General features: G+C 36.2%; 1 protein-coding gene across 1 annotated transcript in view; it reads right to left on the minus strand.

Annotated features, from left to right (window-relative positions):
- Positions 1-4,853: 4,853 nt before the first annotated feature.
- LOC128647966 (cysteine-rich protein 1) overlaps positions 4,854-18,561 on the minus strand; it is an 86,142-nt gene continuing 72,434 nt past the window's right edge. The window contains exons 3-4 of the mRNA XM_053700645.1: positions 15,141-15,195; positions 4,854-5,432 (exon numbers count right to left, since the gene is read on the minus strand). Coding sequence (XP_053556620.1) covers positions 5,335-5,432; positions 15,141-15,195 — 153 coding nt within the window. The 3' untranslated portion in view covers positions 4,854-5,334. The remainder of the gene's footprint in view (positions 5,433-15,140; positions 15,196-18,561) is intronic.

Raw genomic sequence — 18,561 nt, forward strand, 5'->3', positions numbered from 1 at the left:
ATACCCATTACCTCTGATCCCTGAGTTATTGGAAAGGCTATGCGAGGCAACTGTATATAGTAAACTAGATCTACGTGGAGCATATAATTTAGTCAGAGTTCGGACAGGTGATAAGTGGAGGACAGTAGGGTGAGTGCCGCTGCAGAAACTTCCTCAGTGTGATAGAGAGACCAGTTCACAGCTAAGTGCAGGGGTTGTGTGGAGCCAGTGAAAAAAGTGGTGGACAGCCGCGCATAAATATAAGAAAATAACTGGCTACTGAGCAACAGAGTGAAAAAACGTCTTCTTTATTCCATAGGTATGGACATTTTGAATACTTTGTGATGCCCTATGGGTTATGCAATGCCCCTGCCACCTTCCAAAGATTTGTTAACGACATCCTACGAGACATTTTGGACATTTTTGTTGTTGTTTATTTAGATGACATTTTAATTTATTCCACATCATCAGACAAACATTAAGAACATATACATACAGTATTGTCACTCCTCCGAAAACTTTGCCTCTATGTAAAGCTAGAAAATGTGCTTTCCATGTTACCACTGTCAAGTTCTTGGGTTATGTATTATCCCCTGGTAAATTGGAGATGGATCCTGATAAAATTAAAGCCATAATAACCTGGCCTGTTCCTTCAACAAAAAAGGGTGTACAGTTCATTCTAGGTTTCTGTAATTGTTAAAATTCATACAAGATTTTTCAAAATTAGTTCAGCCCATTACAGTCTTAACCAAAAGGACACCAAATTCTTCTGGTCACCACAGGCACAAAGGGCATTTGAAGAATTAAAGAAATTATTCACCTCTACTCCTATACTATTATTACCCATGGTCAATCAACCCTATTTCTTGGAGGTAGATGCTTCAGAAACAGCTGTTGGAGCAATATTATCACAATGTGCTGGTCGAAAGAATTTAATACATCCTGTGGCATATTTTTCTCGCACATTATCTTCAGCAGAAAAAAATTACGATGTTGGTGATAGAGAGTTATTGACAATAAAATTGGCGCTAGAAGAATGGAGACATTTATTGGAAGGTACCAGTCATCCAGTAACCATTTATACTGATCATAGGAATCTGGAATATTTACAGTCTGCAGTAAATAAAACCCAGGCAAGCAAGGTGGGCTCTGTTCTTTAGTCGTTTTTCTCTAATCCTAATTTACAGACCTGGTTCACGCAATGGTAAGGCCGATGCACTATCCCGTATGATTGATAATAGTCCCAAGAACACAGAAATCTCTAAACCTATATTACAGAAAGAATGCTTTTTAGCAACCTCTACTAATTTATGGGGGAAAAACAAGTGCTGTAGTGATAACCACAACATATCAAATACTATTCCTCCTCTGCGAATACAACATGGTCTTTACCTTTATAAGGATAAGATATACTTTCCTCCAAAAGCCATCCCAGAACTTCTACAATATCATCATGACACCCCTTTGTGTGGTCATAGTGGGGTAAAGAATACCAAAGACCTTGTTTGTCGCAAGGTCCGGTGGCCTACACTTCCCAAGGATGTGATCTCCAATGTATCTGCCTGCCCTATATGTGCCAGAGCTAAAAGTCCCTGCAAAAGACCTTCAGGAATCCTAAGACCCTTGCCTGTTCCTAATAAACCTTGGGACAATATATCCATGGATTTTATCATCGAACTTTCTAAGACACAAGGATATAACACCATTGTCGCCATCGTAGATCGATTTAGCAAAATGGCACATTTTATTCCCACTAAAGGACTTCCTACAGCTAGTCAAACTGCTACTCTATTCATCAATGAAATCTTCTGTCTACATGGGATACCAGAATCCATTGTCTCAGATAGAGCTACGCAATTTACCTCCAAATTTTGGACCTCATTCTGCCAAGGATTACATATTCAAATATCTTTATCTACAGCCTTCCACCCTCAATAGAACGGACAAACAGAAAATACAAATCAAACTTTAGAGCAGTATCTACAATCTTTACATCTTCAAGATGACTCAAAGCAGTTTTTAGCCCTAGCCAAGTTTGCCTATAATAATCAGATACACTCTTCTATTGCTTATTCTCCATTCTTTGTTAATTATTGATATCATCCTGTGATGTTACCTGGATCTCCCATAGTCACTTCGGTTCCTGAGGCGGACAAACAAATTGATTCTCACAAATTGATTCTCACAAATTTTAAGGTTATCAGAAAAACTTTACTTAAATCTCAAGAGAGTTTCAAACATTATGAAGATCGTCACCGTAATCCAGCTCCTATATATAAAATAGGTGACAAGGTATGGTTGTCAACTATAAACCTAAAGATACAATGCCCTTCTAAGAAACTCGGCCCTCGATTCATTGGACCTTTTTAAAACATCAAAATCATCTCGCCTAATACTGTTAAGCTTCATCTTCCAAATAATTACAAAATACACCAAGTATTTAATACTTCTTTATTGAAAACAGCAATACCAGATTCCTTTACTTCCAGAACTCCAGCTCCTCCTGATCCTATCATGATAGATGGTGTTGAAGAATTTGAAGTACAGGATATACTAGATTCTCGCCTACGCAGAGGTTGTCACAGAATACTTCATTCATTGGCGTGGATATGGTCCTGAAGAGTGATCTTGGATGTCTGCAGATGATGTTCACGCTCCCATATGTGTCTGATTTTTCATAGGAAATACCTAGAGAAACCTGGTTCTTATCACCCCCTGAGGGCTTACCTTAGGAGGGGGAACTGTAATGATGAAGCTGGTATTACCACTATCACTCCGCTACAGAAGGATTCCTCAGGGAGATGGTCACACAGAGAGCAGTGTGACTCCCTCAACATGGCGTCCGCCATGCTTCCCAGCTGTTGATGTCAGCACCACGCCCCCCTCAGTAAAACACTCACTGTCAGCTGTCAGTCTGCATGTTCAGTAAGGGAGAAGTATATGCACACACCTCCTGCCAGCTGTCAGTCAGTTATTGAGTGAGTTTCCTTGTGAACAGTACTCTGCATTTGGTTGCTCTGTATCCAGATAGTGACCCTTTTGCCCGATTAACCATTTGTGAACCTTTGCTGTCTGCCTTAACCCTTTTTGCCTGATTAACCATTTGTGAACCTTTGCTGACTGACTTGACCCTTTGCCTGTTTAACTGATTAAGAACCTTGCTGCCTGTACTGACCTTGGCTTGTTTACTGGATTACCCCTATTCTACTGTGATTTGTGTATGCTTATCACGTTACAGAATCAAGCCTTACTTACTACTATTATTATGTGAACTTTTATCAATGCTGAATCTGGCTTATCGTTACTATACTCACCCAGTAACTGCAGGCAAGTATCTTCTTTGTTATCTTGTGATACTTTACCTTTTCCCAAGCTATTGGGGTCCTATCTGGTATCTGATCCTGACAGCATGATAGCTCAAATCTGTATGAAACAACATATAAATATATATAAAATAACAAGAGTATTGCATTGAGCAATGATACTTTTTATTTGACTAGCTATACATTTATAAGACAAAAAGCTTTCGGGATATAACTCCCTTTCTCAAGTCTGAAGCAATATTGACCAAATCAATGGAATTTTTCAGATTATTTCTTGAAGCAGAGGATGGTTAAAAAGACAGAAAGTGTTACAGAGGTCTGAATGAAGGGAGAGAAATGGGTGTCGTAAAAATCATAAGGGGGGTTTAGGTGACAGAAGCTGACAATATGCATTGTAACAGACAGGGGAAAGATAGTTTTACATAGATCATATACTGACATAACGTATATATCTACCTGGCATCAAGATGTATAAAGATGTGTAATTATGTATACGCGGAACATAAAATTGTAACAAAAAATAAAAAGAAGAAAAAAAAAATAAATAATAAGGGTTAGTATCCTGTGGATCAGTTTCTGTTTTAGGTTAGGTGGCTGCCTGAATGCCAAGATTGGGGGTAGTGGAAAGATTTTGTTTTGAGTGTGGAGTCCTCTGTGAGTAGTTGCTGTAAGTCTTTTAAGATTTTTCATATGCCCTCCAGAGCAGGATTGTATTTGACCACAAGTGGGATATGTGATATGTTTTTCTTCTCCCTGTATTGTAATAGGTGGTCACATGGGGTATTGAGGGCAGTGTTAATTTTTTTTAATTTATAACCCTTGTTTTGTAGCCTTTTTGTTTGAATGATTGGGACAGTGTGATGAAGTGTTTGTCACAGCCCATGGTATCTGATAAAATTGTGTGATATCTGGTAGCCTGACTGTAAGATTATGGATTTTTTAATGTGACTAGGGTGGGAACTGGAGCTGTGGAGGTAGCTGCACCTATCTGTTGGTTTCCTGGAGTGCAGTTTGCCATTTGTGATGGCTATTCTTGGATCCAGAAAGCTGACACAATCGTTAGAAAAGTTTATTTTAAGCTTGATTGATGCATGAAATAAATTAAATGCTTTATGAAAATGTTAAAAAAAAAATTCTCCTTCTGCCCATATGAATATATCATCAATGTAGCGAACATATTTGAAAAGTCTGTGAGAGTGAGTGACCCTATCAGTCATACATTGTTAGTAAACTATGCTCAGACATATTCTGTTATTTACAAACAAATTTGCAAAGGAGTTTGAGAAACAAAAATCTAAAAAAATGTCCTTTAATTTTTACTAATGAACTAATATTCCATATACTAATTAATTAACTTACTCCATGATATAAAGCAAACCCATTTTAAATACATACATTGCTTCATTTTGTTGTGCAAAATGAACTTAAAGTAAAAAAAACAAACATTTTATTACTTTTCAAAAATTCTCTTGTAATAAACTTGAAAATTAAATTAAAAAACAACAACATATTGCTATGAAACAATTATTTGTTGCACATAGAAATTAATAAAAACATTCTGAAATGAATTATACGAAAAGCAAACTAGACTTAACATAAAAAGGCACAGTATATGTATTTTGAATTTCAGCTAATTGAAAAAAAAAATATTTTGCAAAAGTAACTCAGAATGTTCTTGCTTAAAGGACATGACACCCAAAAATATTATTTCATGATTCAGATAGAGCAACTTTCCAATTTATATCTATTATCAAATTTGTTTAATTATCTTGGTATCACATGATCACATCAGGTGAGCCAATCACAAAGGTCATATACATGCAGCCACCATTCAGCAGTTAGCTAACAGTGGTGCAGTGCTGCTCTTGAGCCATCCTAGATATGATATTCAACAAAGGATACAGTGGAAGGAAGTAAAATAGATAATAGAAGTAAATTGCAAAGTTGTTTAAAATTGCATGCTCTGTCTGAATCATAAAATAAAACATTTGGGATTCACGTCCCTTTAATCAGTATGTTCAGGGTTGGTAACTCATGTTTCATTGGCTCTGTTTTGGTTCTCCATTGATTTGGAAGTAGAAGATGTTGTCCCTGGCCCAAAAGATGACCGAGAAGATGTTGCACGGGCTCCTTAAAAAAAAAATAATTGTGTAATTATCTTAAAGATATTTAATTTTATGACAGAAGATAGAAAATATTATTAGTTTTGCAATCCAAAACCATAATATGTATGTATGTATCTTAACAGTTTTCTAAAAGTTATTTATTTTTAAACTTACTTTGATTCAGCAATTAGTATTTGAATCTGTTTGGTGATGGGGCTTCCTACTGTCCTGGACTGGCACATGTTATCCCCTTAGTGACAAGACAATTTTTCAATTTTCTTACCGTTAGGGACCAGGGCTATTTTTACATTTCTGCGGTGTTTGTGTTTAGCTGTAATTTCCCTCTTACTCATTTACTGTACCCACACATATTATATACAGTTTTTCTCTTCATTAAATTGACTTTCTAAAGATACCATTATTTTCATCATACATTCAGCTAGATTACGAGTTTTGAGCGCTATAGCGAAATTAACGACCGCCACAAAAGTGGCAGTATTTAACCTCCCTATAGTGCTGCTATTACAGGTTCCCGTGAAACCCGGCCTGTGCGGGCAATATGGTTGCGTTGAGCTCCATACTTCACCCAAATACAAGCGGTGTTTTGATGTGCTCGTGCACGATTTCCTCATAAACATCAATGGGGATGCGATCGCGGAAACAAAAGCTCCCTAACGCAGCCCCATTAATGTTTATGGGGAAAGAAAAAGTTACGTTTAAACCTAACACCATAACATAAAAAACACATCTAAACACCACTAATCTGCTGCCCCTAACATCGCCGCCACGTACATTACAGTTATTAACCCCTAATCTGCCATCCCCAATGTCGCCACCACTATACTAAAGTTATTAACCCCTAAACCTGGCCTCCCACATCACTAACACTAAATAAATATATTAACCCCCTAAACCTAACCCTAACCTAGCCCTAACCCTAAGCATAACCCTAACAATAACGTAAACCTAAGCCTAACCCTCCCTAACTTAAATATATTTAAAATAAATCTAAATTAAACTTACAATTATTACCTAAATAATTCCTATTTAAAACTAAATACTTACCTGTAAAAAGAAACCTAAGCTAGCTACAATATAACTAATAGTTATATTGTAGCTATCTTAGGTTTTATTTTTATTTCACAGGTAAGTTTGTATTCATTTTAACTAGATAGACTAGTTAGTAAATAGTTATTAACTATTTACTAGCTACCTAGTTAAAATAAATACAAATTTACCTGTGAAATAAAACCTAAAACAAAAAGGGGTCTACAATCCATATAGGAGGCGCTATAAACAGTAACAAAGTATCCTATATGGATACGCAGACTCTCATAAGTAAGAAATACTGTATATATATACCAAAGGCAGATGTATAAACTGAAGTCAATAAGACTATATGTCTCTCATATACATGAAATATATATGGTGGAATCTTGATTATCTTAATTCATATATATAAAATAAAACCTAAACTGCCTTACACTAAAACCTAACATTACAATCAAATAAAATAAATTAAATTAATAAAATACAATTATCTTAATTACAAAAAAATAAAATAAACACTAAATTACACAAAATAAAAAAGAAATTATCAAAAATAAAAACGAATTACTCCTATTATAATAGCCCTATCAAAATAAAAAAGCCCACCCAAAATAAAAAAAACCCTAGCCTACACTAAACTGCCAATGGCCCTTAAAAGGGCCTTTTGCGTGGCATTGCCCCAAAGAAATCAGCTCTTTTACCTGTTAAAAAAATACAAACACTCCCCAACAGTAAAACCATCCAAGCGGGCAGAAGTCCTCATTGAAGCCGGCAGAAGTCTTCATCTAAGTGGGCAGAAGTCTTCATCCCGACGGCAACTTCTATCTTCATCCATCCGGCGCAGAGCGGGTCCATCTTCAAGACATCCGGCGCGTAGCATCCTCTTCTTCCGATCGCTGCTGTAGAATGAAGTTTCCCTTTAAGTGACGTCATCCAAGATGGTGTCCCTTATATTCCGATTGGCTGATAGAATTCTATCAGCCAATAGGAATTAAAGGTGAAAAAATCCTATTGGCTGTTGCAATCAGCCAATAGGATTGATCTTTCAGCCTATTGGCTGATCCAATCAGCCAATAGGATTGAGCTTGAATTCTATTGTCTATTCCAATCAGCCAATAGAATTCAAGCTCAATCCTATTGGCTGATTGCAACAGCCAATAGGATTTTTTCACCTTTAATTCCTATTGGCTGATAGAATTCTATCAGCCAATCGGAATATAAGGGATGCCATCTTGGATGACATCACTTAAAGGGAAACTTCATTCTACAGCAGCAATCGGAAGAAGAGGATGCTCCGTGCCGGATGGCTTGAAGATGGACCCGCTCCGCGCCGGATGGATGGATGAAGATAGAAGATGCCGTCTGGATGAAGACTTCTGCCCGCTTGGATGAAGACTTCTGCCGGCTTTGATGAGGACTTCTGCCCGCTTGGTTTAAGACTTCTGCCGACTGGATGAGGATGGATGTCCGGTCTTCGAAAACTGTAAGTGGATCGTCGGTGGTTAGTGTTAGGTTTTTTTAAGGGTTTATTGGGTGGGTTCTATTTTTAGCTTAGGGTTTGGGCAATGTTAAAAGAGCTAAATGCCCTTTTAAGGGCAATGCCCATTCAAATGCCCTTTTCAGGGAAATGGTTAGCTTAGGTTTATTTAGATAGGTTTTTATTTGGGTGGTTTGGTTGGGTGGGTGGTGGGTTTTACTGTTGGGGGGTGTTTGTATTTTTTTAACAGGTAAAATAGCTGATTTCTTGCCCCCTTTTAAAGGCCATTGGCAGTTTAGTGTAGGCTATGTTTTTTTTATTTTGGGTGGGCTTTTTTATTTTGATAGGGCTATTAAATTAGGAGTAATTCGTTTTTATTTTTGATAATTTCTTTTTTTATTTTTTTATTTTGTGTAATTTAGTGTTTATTTGTTTTTGTAATTTAGATAATTGTGTTTTATTAATTGAATTTATTTTATTTGATTGTAATGTTAGGTTTTATTGTAAGGCAGGTTAGGTTTTATTTTACAGGTAACTTTGTATTTATTTTAGCTAGGTAGTTAGTAAATAGTTAATAACTATTTACTGACTAGTCTACCTAGTTAAACTAAATACAAACTTACCTGTGAAACAAAAATAAAACATAAGCTAGCTACAATGTAACTATTATTTATTTTGTAGCTAGCTTAGGTTTTATTTTATAGGTAAGTATTTAGTTTTAAATAGGAATTATTTAGGTAATAATTGTAAGTTTAATTTTGATTTATTTGAATTATATTTAAGATAGGTTTAGGCGGTGTTAGGGTTAGGGTTAGACTTAGGCTTAGGGTTACGTTAGGGTTAGGTTTAGGGGTTAATGTTTTTATGTAGTGATGAAGGAGGCCAGAGGTTTAGGGGTTAATAGTTTATTTTAGTATATTTCGTTGTGGGGGGCTTGCAGTTTAGTGGTTAATAGGTTTACTATTGCGGCGGTGTGGGCGGACGGCAGATTAGGGGTTAATAAATAGTGTTTGCAATGCGGGAGGGTGGCGGTTTAGGGGTTAATAGGTTTATTATAGTGGCAATGATGTTGGGGAGTGGCAGATTAGGGGTTAATAAATTTATTTTAGTGTTTGCGATGCGGGAGGGCCTCGGTTTAGGGGTTAATAGGTAGTTTATGGGTGTTAGTGTACTTTTTAACTCTTTAGTTATGAGTTTTATGCTACAGATTTGTAACGTAAATCTCATAACTACTGACTTTAGATGGTGGTACGAATCTTGTCAGTATAGGGTGTACCGCTCACTTTTTGACCTCACAGCAAAACTTTTAATACCGGCGCTATGAAAGTCCCATTGAAAAAGGACTTTTTTAAAAGTGCAGTACTGACGTTGTGTGACGGCCAAAAAGGTTTGCGGTACACCTATACCTACAAGACTTGTAATAGCGGCGTTAGGGGAAAAGCATTGTTATGAAGCATAACGATGCTTTTTCACTCGTAACGCAAAACTCGTAATCTAGCTGCATATCATTTACTATAAAATCTTTTATAAAATATGATAAAAAAATTGAAAAAAAACACACTTTTTCTAACTTTGACCCCCAAAATCTCTTACACATCTACAACCACCAAAAAACACCCATGCTAAATAGTTTCAAAATTTTGTCCTGAGTTTAGAAATACCCAATGTTTACATATTCTTTGCTTTTTTGCAAGTTATAGGGCAATAAATACAAGTAGCGATAGTTACATTTTAACACTGATATCTGTCAAGAATCCCTGAATAACCCTTCACATGTACATATTTTTTTTTAGTAGACGGTATTGATCTAGGCCCATTTTGGTATATTTCATGCCACCATTTCACCGCCAAATGCGATCAAATTAAAAAAATTGTTAACTTTTTCACAAACTTTAGGTTTGTGCAATTATGATACAAATGGTTGTAAATGCTTATCTGAGATCCCCTTTGTTCAAAAATAGCAGACATATATGGCTTTGGCATTGTTTTTTGGTAATTAGAAGGCCGCTAAAAGCCGATGCGCACCACACTTGTATTATGCCCAGCAGTGAAGGGGTTAATTGGGTAGCTTGAAGGGTTAATTTTAGCTTTAGTGTAGAGATCAGTCTCCCACCTGACACATCCAACCCCTGATCTCTCTCTGACCCCTCTCCAACAGCTCTCTTCCATCCCCCACCCACAACACCCCCATCTTAAGTATAAAAGGCTTTTTTTTTTTTTTTTTTTTTTATATATATATATATATATATATATTCTACTGGGTAGTATCCCCCCTTACCTCCCAAACAGCTCTCTAACCCTCCCTCCTCTACCTATTTGCCGCCATATTAGGTACTGTCAGCTGTCTGCCAGTACCCAGTTTTCTGCAAATTAGGCAATTAATAAAAAAATTAAAAATTAAAATACAATTTTTTTCTGTAGTGTAGCTGCCCCCCTCAATACCCTACCCCCTCCCAGATCCCTTACCCTCTCACCCACCAACGATTGGCACCACCCACCAACGATTGGCATCGGTAACTCTGCAAATCTATTTCTGCAGTGCCCCACTCGTGGGGCATGAGAAATAGCACAATCTCGCTATTTTGAGCGAGATTGCGGCAGAGAGAAGCCCAGGACTGCAGCGACGTACAGGGTACGGCGCTGGTCGTTAAGGGATAGAGACATCAAAAATGAAATCTGCATGGGTGCATTTCAATTTGAAATAGAAGCATTTTTGCAATATACTATTACTACTACCATTAGCAATAATGCTTCTAGTAAAAGTTATGACTGTTTTTCTGTGGCATACGCACATATCTTGTGAGGGCCCATGCACCAGTATTCAAACAGCGCACCTTCTCAGGGATTCATTAGTGGCTTGTATGACACATATTATATTTTCAGAAGCAATACACACCACAGCCAGCTCTCTGAGCAGGTGTGGTGCTTTATTAATAGTGCACGGGCCCTCATAGGATATGTGCATATGCTGAAGAAAAACAGTAATAACTTTTACTGGAAGCATTTTTGCTATAGAAAGTATAATGCAAAAATGCTTACCTTTCAAATTGAAATGCACCCATGTACATTTCCTTTTTGACCTTTCTATCCCTTTAAGTATAAGGTCATTTTTCGCTTAACTGATAATGAAAAATATGTAAGAGATAAACAATGATAATGGCTGATTGTGATCACATAATTAAAATGCCGGTAATTATTAAAAGATAGAATGATGAATGAATTATTGATATATTCCTTTAAAGTGTTTTTATAAATAATTTTGTATTTGGAATATTGTTGCAATTACAAATATTTAGGCATTCTCCTGTTTATTTCTTTTGTTTGTATTGGTATGAAACAAAAAAGTGGAGAAAAAAAAGCCAAATCTGACACATTCCACGCAAAACTCTTACACCTCTTTACTGGAATTATGGACCACTCTTCTTTTGCCAACTGCTCCAGGTCTCTCAGATTGGTAGAGTTCCTTTTCCAAACTACTGTTTTGAGATCTCTCTACAGGTGCTCTACTGGATTGAGATCTGGACTCATTGCTGTCCAGTTCAGTACTCTCCGGCGCTTTGCCTTAAAACATTTCTGGGTGCTTTTTGAGATGTGCTTTGGGTCATTGTCCTGCTGTATGACTCATGACCTCTGACGGAGACCCAACTTTCTAACACTGGGCCCTACATTGTACCACAGAATTCTTTGGTAGCCTTACCATTTCATAATTCCATGCACACAGTCAAGACATCCAGTGCCTGAAGCAGCAAAGCAACCCCAAAAGATCAGTGAACCTCCACCATGTTTGATTGTAGGAACTGTATTGTTTTCTTTAAAAGCCTCATTTCTTTTTCTTAAAACAGTAGAATGATGGGCTTTACCAAAAAGCTGTAATTTGTTTTGTCTGTCCACAGCACATTCTCCCAAAAGGATTTTGGATTCCTCAGGTAAATTTTGGCAAACTCCAATCTGTTTTTTTATGTTTCTGTGTGAGCAGTGGGGTCCTCTTGGGTCTCCTACCATAGCGTCCCTTTTCATTCAGATGGCAACATATAGTACGAGCTAACACATTTGGACCCTGTGCCTGAATGTCAGCTTGACTTTGTCTGGAAGTTGATCAAGGTTCTTTATCCACCATTCGAACAATCCTTTGTTGCAATCTTTGATCAATTTTTCTCTTTTGTCCACATCCAAGGAGATTAGCCATGGGCTGTAAACTTCTTGACAATGTTGCTCACAGTGGACACAGGGACAATTAAGATCTCTGGAGATGGACCTGTAACCTTGAGATTTTCCATGCTTTTACACAATTTTGGTTCTCAAATCCTCAGACAATTATTTGCTGCTCTTTCTCTTCTCCATGCTCAGTGTGGCACACAGAGACACACAACAGAAAGGTTGAGTCAATTTTCACCATTTTAACTGGTTGCCAGTGTGATTTCTATATTGTCAGCACCTGTTAATTGATACAGGTGAGTTTAATTACAAATTACAGGAGCATCACAAACTTGGAATGCAATTATTTCTTACAACTTTGAGAAGGTGCCAATAATTTTGTCCAGTCAATTTTTGGAGTTTTGCGTGGAATGCGTCAGATTTGGCTTTTTTTTTCTTCACTTTTTTGTGTCATACCAATAGAAACAAAATACATAAACATGAGAATGCCTAAACATTTGTAATTGCAACAATTTTCTGGGCGAAGTGGTGCATTATTTGACAGAAATGCAGGAGTGCCAATATTTTTGGCTATGACTGTATGTTCATATATGTGTATATTTTTATGTATGTATACACATATATACACGTTTACATACACACAGACACTTATTTATACACTTCCTTACCATATACCATATCCCTTTTTAATCCTTTTGAAACATTTTTATATAAATGTTATATATATATATATATATATATATATATATTTATATTTAATATGTATATATAAGTGTAATACTTTATTTTAATATGTTTTAGATGTGTTTTGTGGGGTGGGGGGAAATTACCCCTAAACTTTACTTCACTTGTGTGCAATCCATACCTTTCAGCACTATAGGTTGTGATATCCTTTGAAAGTAATCGGTGTGCTAGAGCGATGTTGCCCACACTAAACCTTCTCTGGTAAATCTGGTTTACCATGGACATGTAATATCAAGTTGCGTGATAATATTAGCAAACTATACTCCTAGCATTAGCACACTTCTTGTAATCTGGCCCTAATTGTTTTCTTCTATTTCTAGTTTAGTTGGTTTAAAATAAAGTTCCTTTTTTTTTTCTTTTACCTTTTTTTATATAGAGGATTTCCATTAAAATAATTTAGTTTTACTTTAAATATGTTTTGTGCACCACATACAGATAATAATTAGTCACTTTGTGCATATTAAATTTAACTGTAATTTAATTTTATACTTCAGTGAGGTTAATACTTTTCTTTGTGTTTTGCTATTGTACAGTATTTGGAACCTTCCAAGTGAAGTCTGTCTAGAACAGACATCCTCAAACTTGGCCCTCCAGAGGTTTTGGAACTACATTTCCCATGATGCTCAGCCAGCTGATATGCTGGCTGAGCATCATTGGAAATGTAGTTCCAAAACCTCTGGAGGGCCAAGTTTGAGGATGTCTGGTCTAGACGTTCATCTTTGTACTTTACAGTTATTTAAGACCTGTTTATTTTTAGATAATAATTGTTGCAATATTCAGCAATATTTCCAATATTTTACTATCCAGTATTTGCCTAGACTATCCTACAACCAGAATATTTAGGTGGAAATCTGGAGTATGCCCAGATGTTGAAAAGTTTAATGTAAGGTGACTTTTGTTTAACTCTGGCACCAATCATAACCCTAGCCCAAGCCATAATTCGAAATGCAGGTTGCCAAAATGTCTTAAAAATTACTGTGCATTGAGATGTTTAATTACAACAATAGGATATAATGGGAAGCAAGATTTCATTATAGTAGAGGTATTTCTGCCCAAAATAACTTGGCCATGAGATAATGGCCTGCAGTCTCACAACTCTTAAATAATGGTTAGATACTGCTTTTGTATCTTAGAGGTTTTTTTATACCAAGTAAAATCTGGTGTAAAGCCTTTACTACCAGCTGCTATCCTTAAAAAAAAGTCCTACACTTAAAGCTATAATGATTTTAATAAAAAAAAATAGTTATATATTTAAAGTAATAATCCAATTTAATAAAATAAAGTTAATTTTATGTATTTGTTATAAGAATTTACAATTTATTTGGACAGTATTGGTGATTACGCACAGTGTGCAGCTCCCTACCTGCACTTTTACACTTTGGCATGCTATTTAAATTCATAGCTAGTAAATAGCTACCCTTTTCTTAAAACCAAGGTATAGATGCTCAGTATCACTGATTTCAAATACATCCCATATTGAAATGTATTAGAGAAGAACTTGTCTATGGGGTTGCCTAGATGTGGACTGATGAGCTTAAATATCTACGGGCCGAATGATCAAACTCTGAATAGAGCTTGATGCCCCTGTTTCCGCACAAGCCTTCAGGCCGCTGCTCGATAACTAATCCGCCTGCTCTGAGGCCGCGGACAGAAATCGACCCAATTGAATACGATCGGGTTGATTGACACCCCTTGCTAGTGGCCAATCTGCAGGGGGCGGCATTGCACAAGCAGTTCACAAGAACTGCTTGTGCAATGATAAATGCAGACAGTGTATGCTGTTGGCATTTATCGATGTGCGGCGGACATGATAAGCTACATTGTATCATGTCCGCTCGCACTATGATAAATTGGCCCCCTAGTCTAAAATATGGTACTAAAATCTCTCTTTTTAATATTAGTTTAGGGATAGTGCACAGATAACTGTTTTCTCTTGTTTATAAAATGTGGCGAAGGGCTCCATTTATCAAGCTGGGGCTGAAGCTTTGGTGCACCTTCAGGTCAGGCTTGCATGAGCAAGCCGGCACTCCATAGTTCAGAAGAAGCAGTCATAGCACCACTATTTACAAAAAATACGCTAGCTCTGAGCTAGTGGATTACAATCATCCCAGACTAGTCAAAGATTGAAAGCCCCTGCTCGCATGCGATTAGCTGCCCTCGTCTGCCCGGCATTTATATCATATTATAGCCTGACAAAGGGACCTTAGTGTCCTGGAAGCTTACAACTGTTTATATACATACATGCATAGATATACAAATACACACAATATAATTACCATGTGCTAGCATGAATATTTACATATTTACCTCTTGGTCCAAAATGCAGAAGATAGCATCGGTTACAATATGGTTTATCATCGTACTAAAAGAGAAATATAAAAATATATCAAAAACATTGTAACATTGTTGTGCAAATGGTGTTTAGCATACTCATTTCTAAAACAATTATACCAATGTTTTATACAGTGTAATTCTTTTGTTTTTTTTTATAATCTTTTTCCATTCTTCGACTGTGAAAATAGATGAGGTTTATTTCATTGTAATTATATATGAAATCTATGAAAACTAAACAACTCCATTCATATTTTTTTGCAGAGTGTATATATATATATATGTACACATGAAAGACTATGTTCTAGAGGCTTGCTAAAAAGTTTTTCAAGTGAAATTCTAATGTATCCAATAAAAAGTGGTAACAAATGTGGTAAACTGTTTAGTAATAATATCACATTAAGGGGTCGATAACAATAATTTTGATAATTTTTCGACATTAGAATGCAAATTACTTGTTGCATGTAGGTCATGTTGTCAATGTTTGTGATTGGCTATTGAGTCTATGGGGATGGTATGTAAAAGAAAAAGTGTGTGAACCAGCCATTTGGGGTTTGGATGCTTATTATGCAGTTTAATATTTTTTTTGTGTGTGTATTCATTCGGTTTTGGTGAACGTCAACCCTTATTGGTCAATTACAGTGCAATTGTACAAAAAAATCATATCATATATTGTGGGAGTTAAAAAGCTTACATGTGTTTTAGTAAGATTGTGATTGTTGTTTTAAAAAAATTATAAAAAAAAGTGTCTGAAGAATGTGGGTGTGTGATTAAAAGATACTAACACTCAATTTTCTCAAATGCTAATCCCAAAATAGGTGATCTAACCTCAAAAGAACACCCAAAAGCAAAAAGAAAAAGGGGGGATTATGGGATTGCGCTAGAATAGCTGAGAAGTGCAATATTAAAACATGAACTTCTACCTAGAAGATATAGTGTACTCAAATTAGGGGGATTGAGACAAATATGGTGACTATATTTACTTTCCCAAATATAAGGAATTATAGGGATTATAACCCACGTGATAACTGGAATAATGCCCAGATAAGCACAAAAGATGGATGATTCCTCCAAAAAGAGCCGAAAGCAATGTATAATTACAACTTCAAATGTCCAATAGAAATCACGGAATGCTAAAAGTATGAATATATATCAAAAATATTTAATAACAAAAAAATAATTAAATAACAAAAAAATAAAACATATAAATTCACAATAAAAAAAGTAAAAAAATTTTATGCACAATTCATAATATTCTGAAAACAATTTATGCACAATAATACATATATTCTGAAAATACAAATGATCCAAGCATCTAATATTGTGAGCTCAAGACCGGTTACGGATCAAGTGTTAGCAGTTAAAGCTTGTTACTATATATCAGCAACGGAAGCTTGTATAGCGTCTTTAGGATTTAACCTAATTGGTACCTTATGTCCTCAGTAAGTATAACCAAGTTCCGTAAATTGACAGGGTCACTTATGTGAATACCTGATCCTTGGAAACTGTACTGTGAAAACTCAGTTGGCTAAATTATTAGCTTGGGTGCTATAAACAGCACTATGTATCCTTGAGCAGTTCCGGTTGTTAGGTTAGCGCTGTTCTTGTAGGATATACTGGAAATTCGAAGTCCTAAGCAAGATCTTTATCAAGATCTTGATAAAGGCCCCTGGCGGCTGAAACGCGTAGATTTGCTTACTCTGGATACAAATATACTTATTGGGCTCAACTGGTGTGGTCTGACTGTGAGTAGATAGGGCAAGTACATCGAGCTATTTCCAAAATTTGAATATTCTCTAAATGTATAATTCCTGTTCCAGGACCTACTTGTACAAATAAGACCCATCAATCCAATTGATCTCTATACTGTTCCGATATCAATCATTGCTTAGTACAGAGCTTTCCAAACTTTTCATGTTGGTGACACACTTTTAAGACCTACATCATTTCGCGACACGGTAATTAATTCAGTTGTACTTGCAAAAAGGAGGTTAAACTAACTTGTCTAAAAATATACGGACACATACATAAATTATATAATAATAATATGTATTTACAAGTAACAGTATGTATGTGCAAGAATTAAAAAATGTTTTAATAACACCAATAGCTACTTACTATTTTAATGGGATTTATGAGGTTGATGGGATGAACACAATTTCTGAATATTTGGTGGAATATTAGATAAAGATACTCACATTTCATCATCAAGCATTTTTAAGCTTCCACTTCCTAGCCATATATCAAGAGCAGAAGCAGCAATGCACTACTGGGAGATAGCTGCAAAAAATACGCTCTGACTTCAGCTCAGCATTTAAGCTGCCGCCCTCAGAGCTCCGTGAGCCCTACTAACTACTGCATGCACTGCAAACACACTGCTGTCCCACTCACTGACTACACATGCAGTCACAAGCCAATTAAGGAGACTACATGTGCAGTCATGAGCCAATGTACCGCCAATGGGAATAGTTTCAGTTCCCACTGAGCTGCGCCAATTAGTTAAGATGATCTGTGACCCACTAGGTATCAATCATGTGTCAACCATGTGATATGCATAGCAGGCAGGCGGAAAGTCAGAAACCAAAAAAAAAAAATTAAAAAAAAATCAAATTTAAAAAAAATTGTGCTGAAGCAGGGACACACCTACACACTGCTGCCGACACACTAGTGTGTCCCGACACACAGTTTGGAAAGCACTGGCTTAGGACTTCGAATTTCCAGTATATCCTACGAGAACAGCGCTAACCTAACAACCGGAAGTACTTACAGCGAGGATACACTGTTTCTCTAGAACGCTAAAGACACACAGTGCTGCCGAGGATACATAGTGCTGTTTATAGCACCCAAGCTAATAATTTAGCCAACTGAGTTTTCACAGTACAGTTTCCAAGGATCAGGTATTCACATAAGTGACCCCATCAATTTATGGAACTTGGTTATACTCACTGAGGACATAAGGTACCAATTAGGTTAAATCCTAAAGACGCTATACAAGCTTCCATTGCTGCTATATAGTAACAAGCTTTAACTGCTAACTTTTGATCCGTAACCGGTCTTGAGCTCACAATATTAGATGCTTGGATCATTTGTATTTTCAGAATATATGTTTTTATTGTGCATACATTGTTTTCAGAATATTATGAATTGTGCATAAATTTTTTTTTTTTTTTATTGTGAATTTATATGTTTTATTTTTTTGTTATTTAATTATTTTTTTGTTATTAAATATTTTTGATATATATTCATACTTTTACACTAAAAATGTCTGACCCAACTTTTTAATATAGAACTAGTATTTCTGACAGACTGGAACTGAGGCCTAAGTCTACAACAACAATATATGACAAAACACATGGATATATCAAGCATCTGCTATATTCAGCCAGAAATTGCTGTA

This window comes from Bombina bombina, chromosome 2 (genome assembly GCF_027579735.1).
Source record: "Bombina bombina isolate aBomBom1 chromosome 2, aBomBom1.pri, whole genome shotgun sequence".
NCBI classification, from domain to species: Eukaryota; Metazoa; Chordata; class Amphibia; order Anura; family Bombinatoridae; genus Bombina; species Bombina bombina.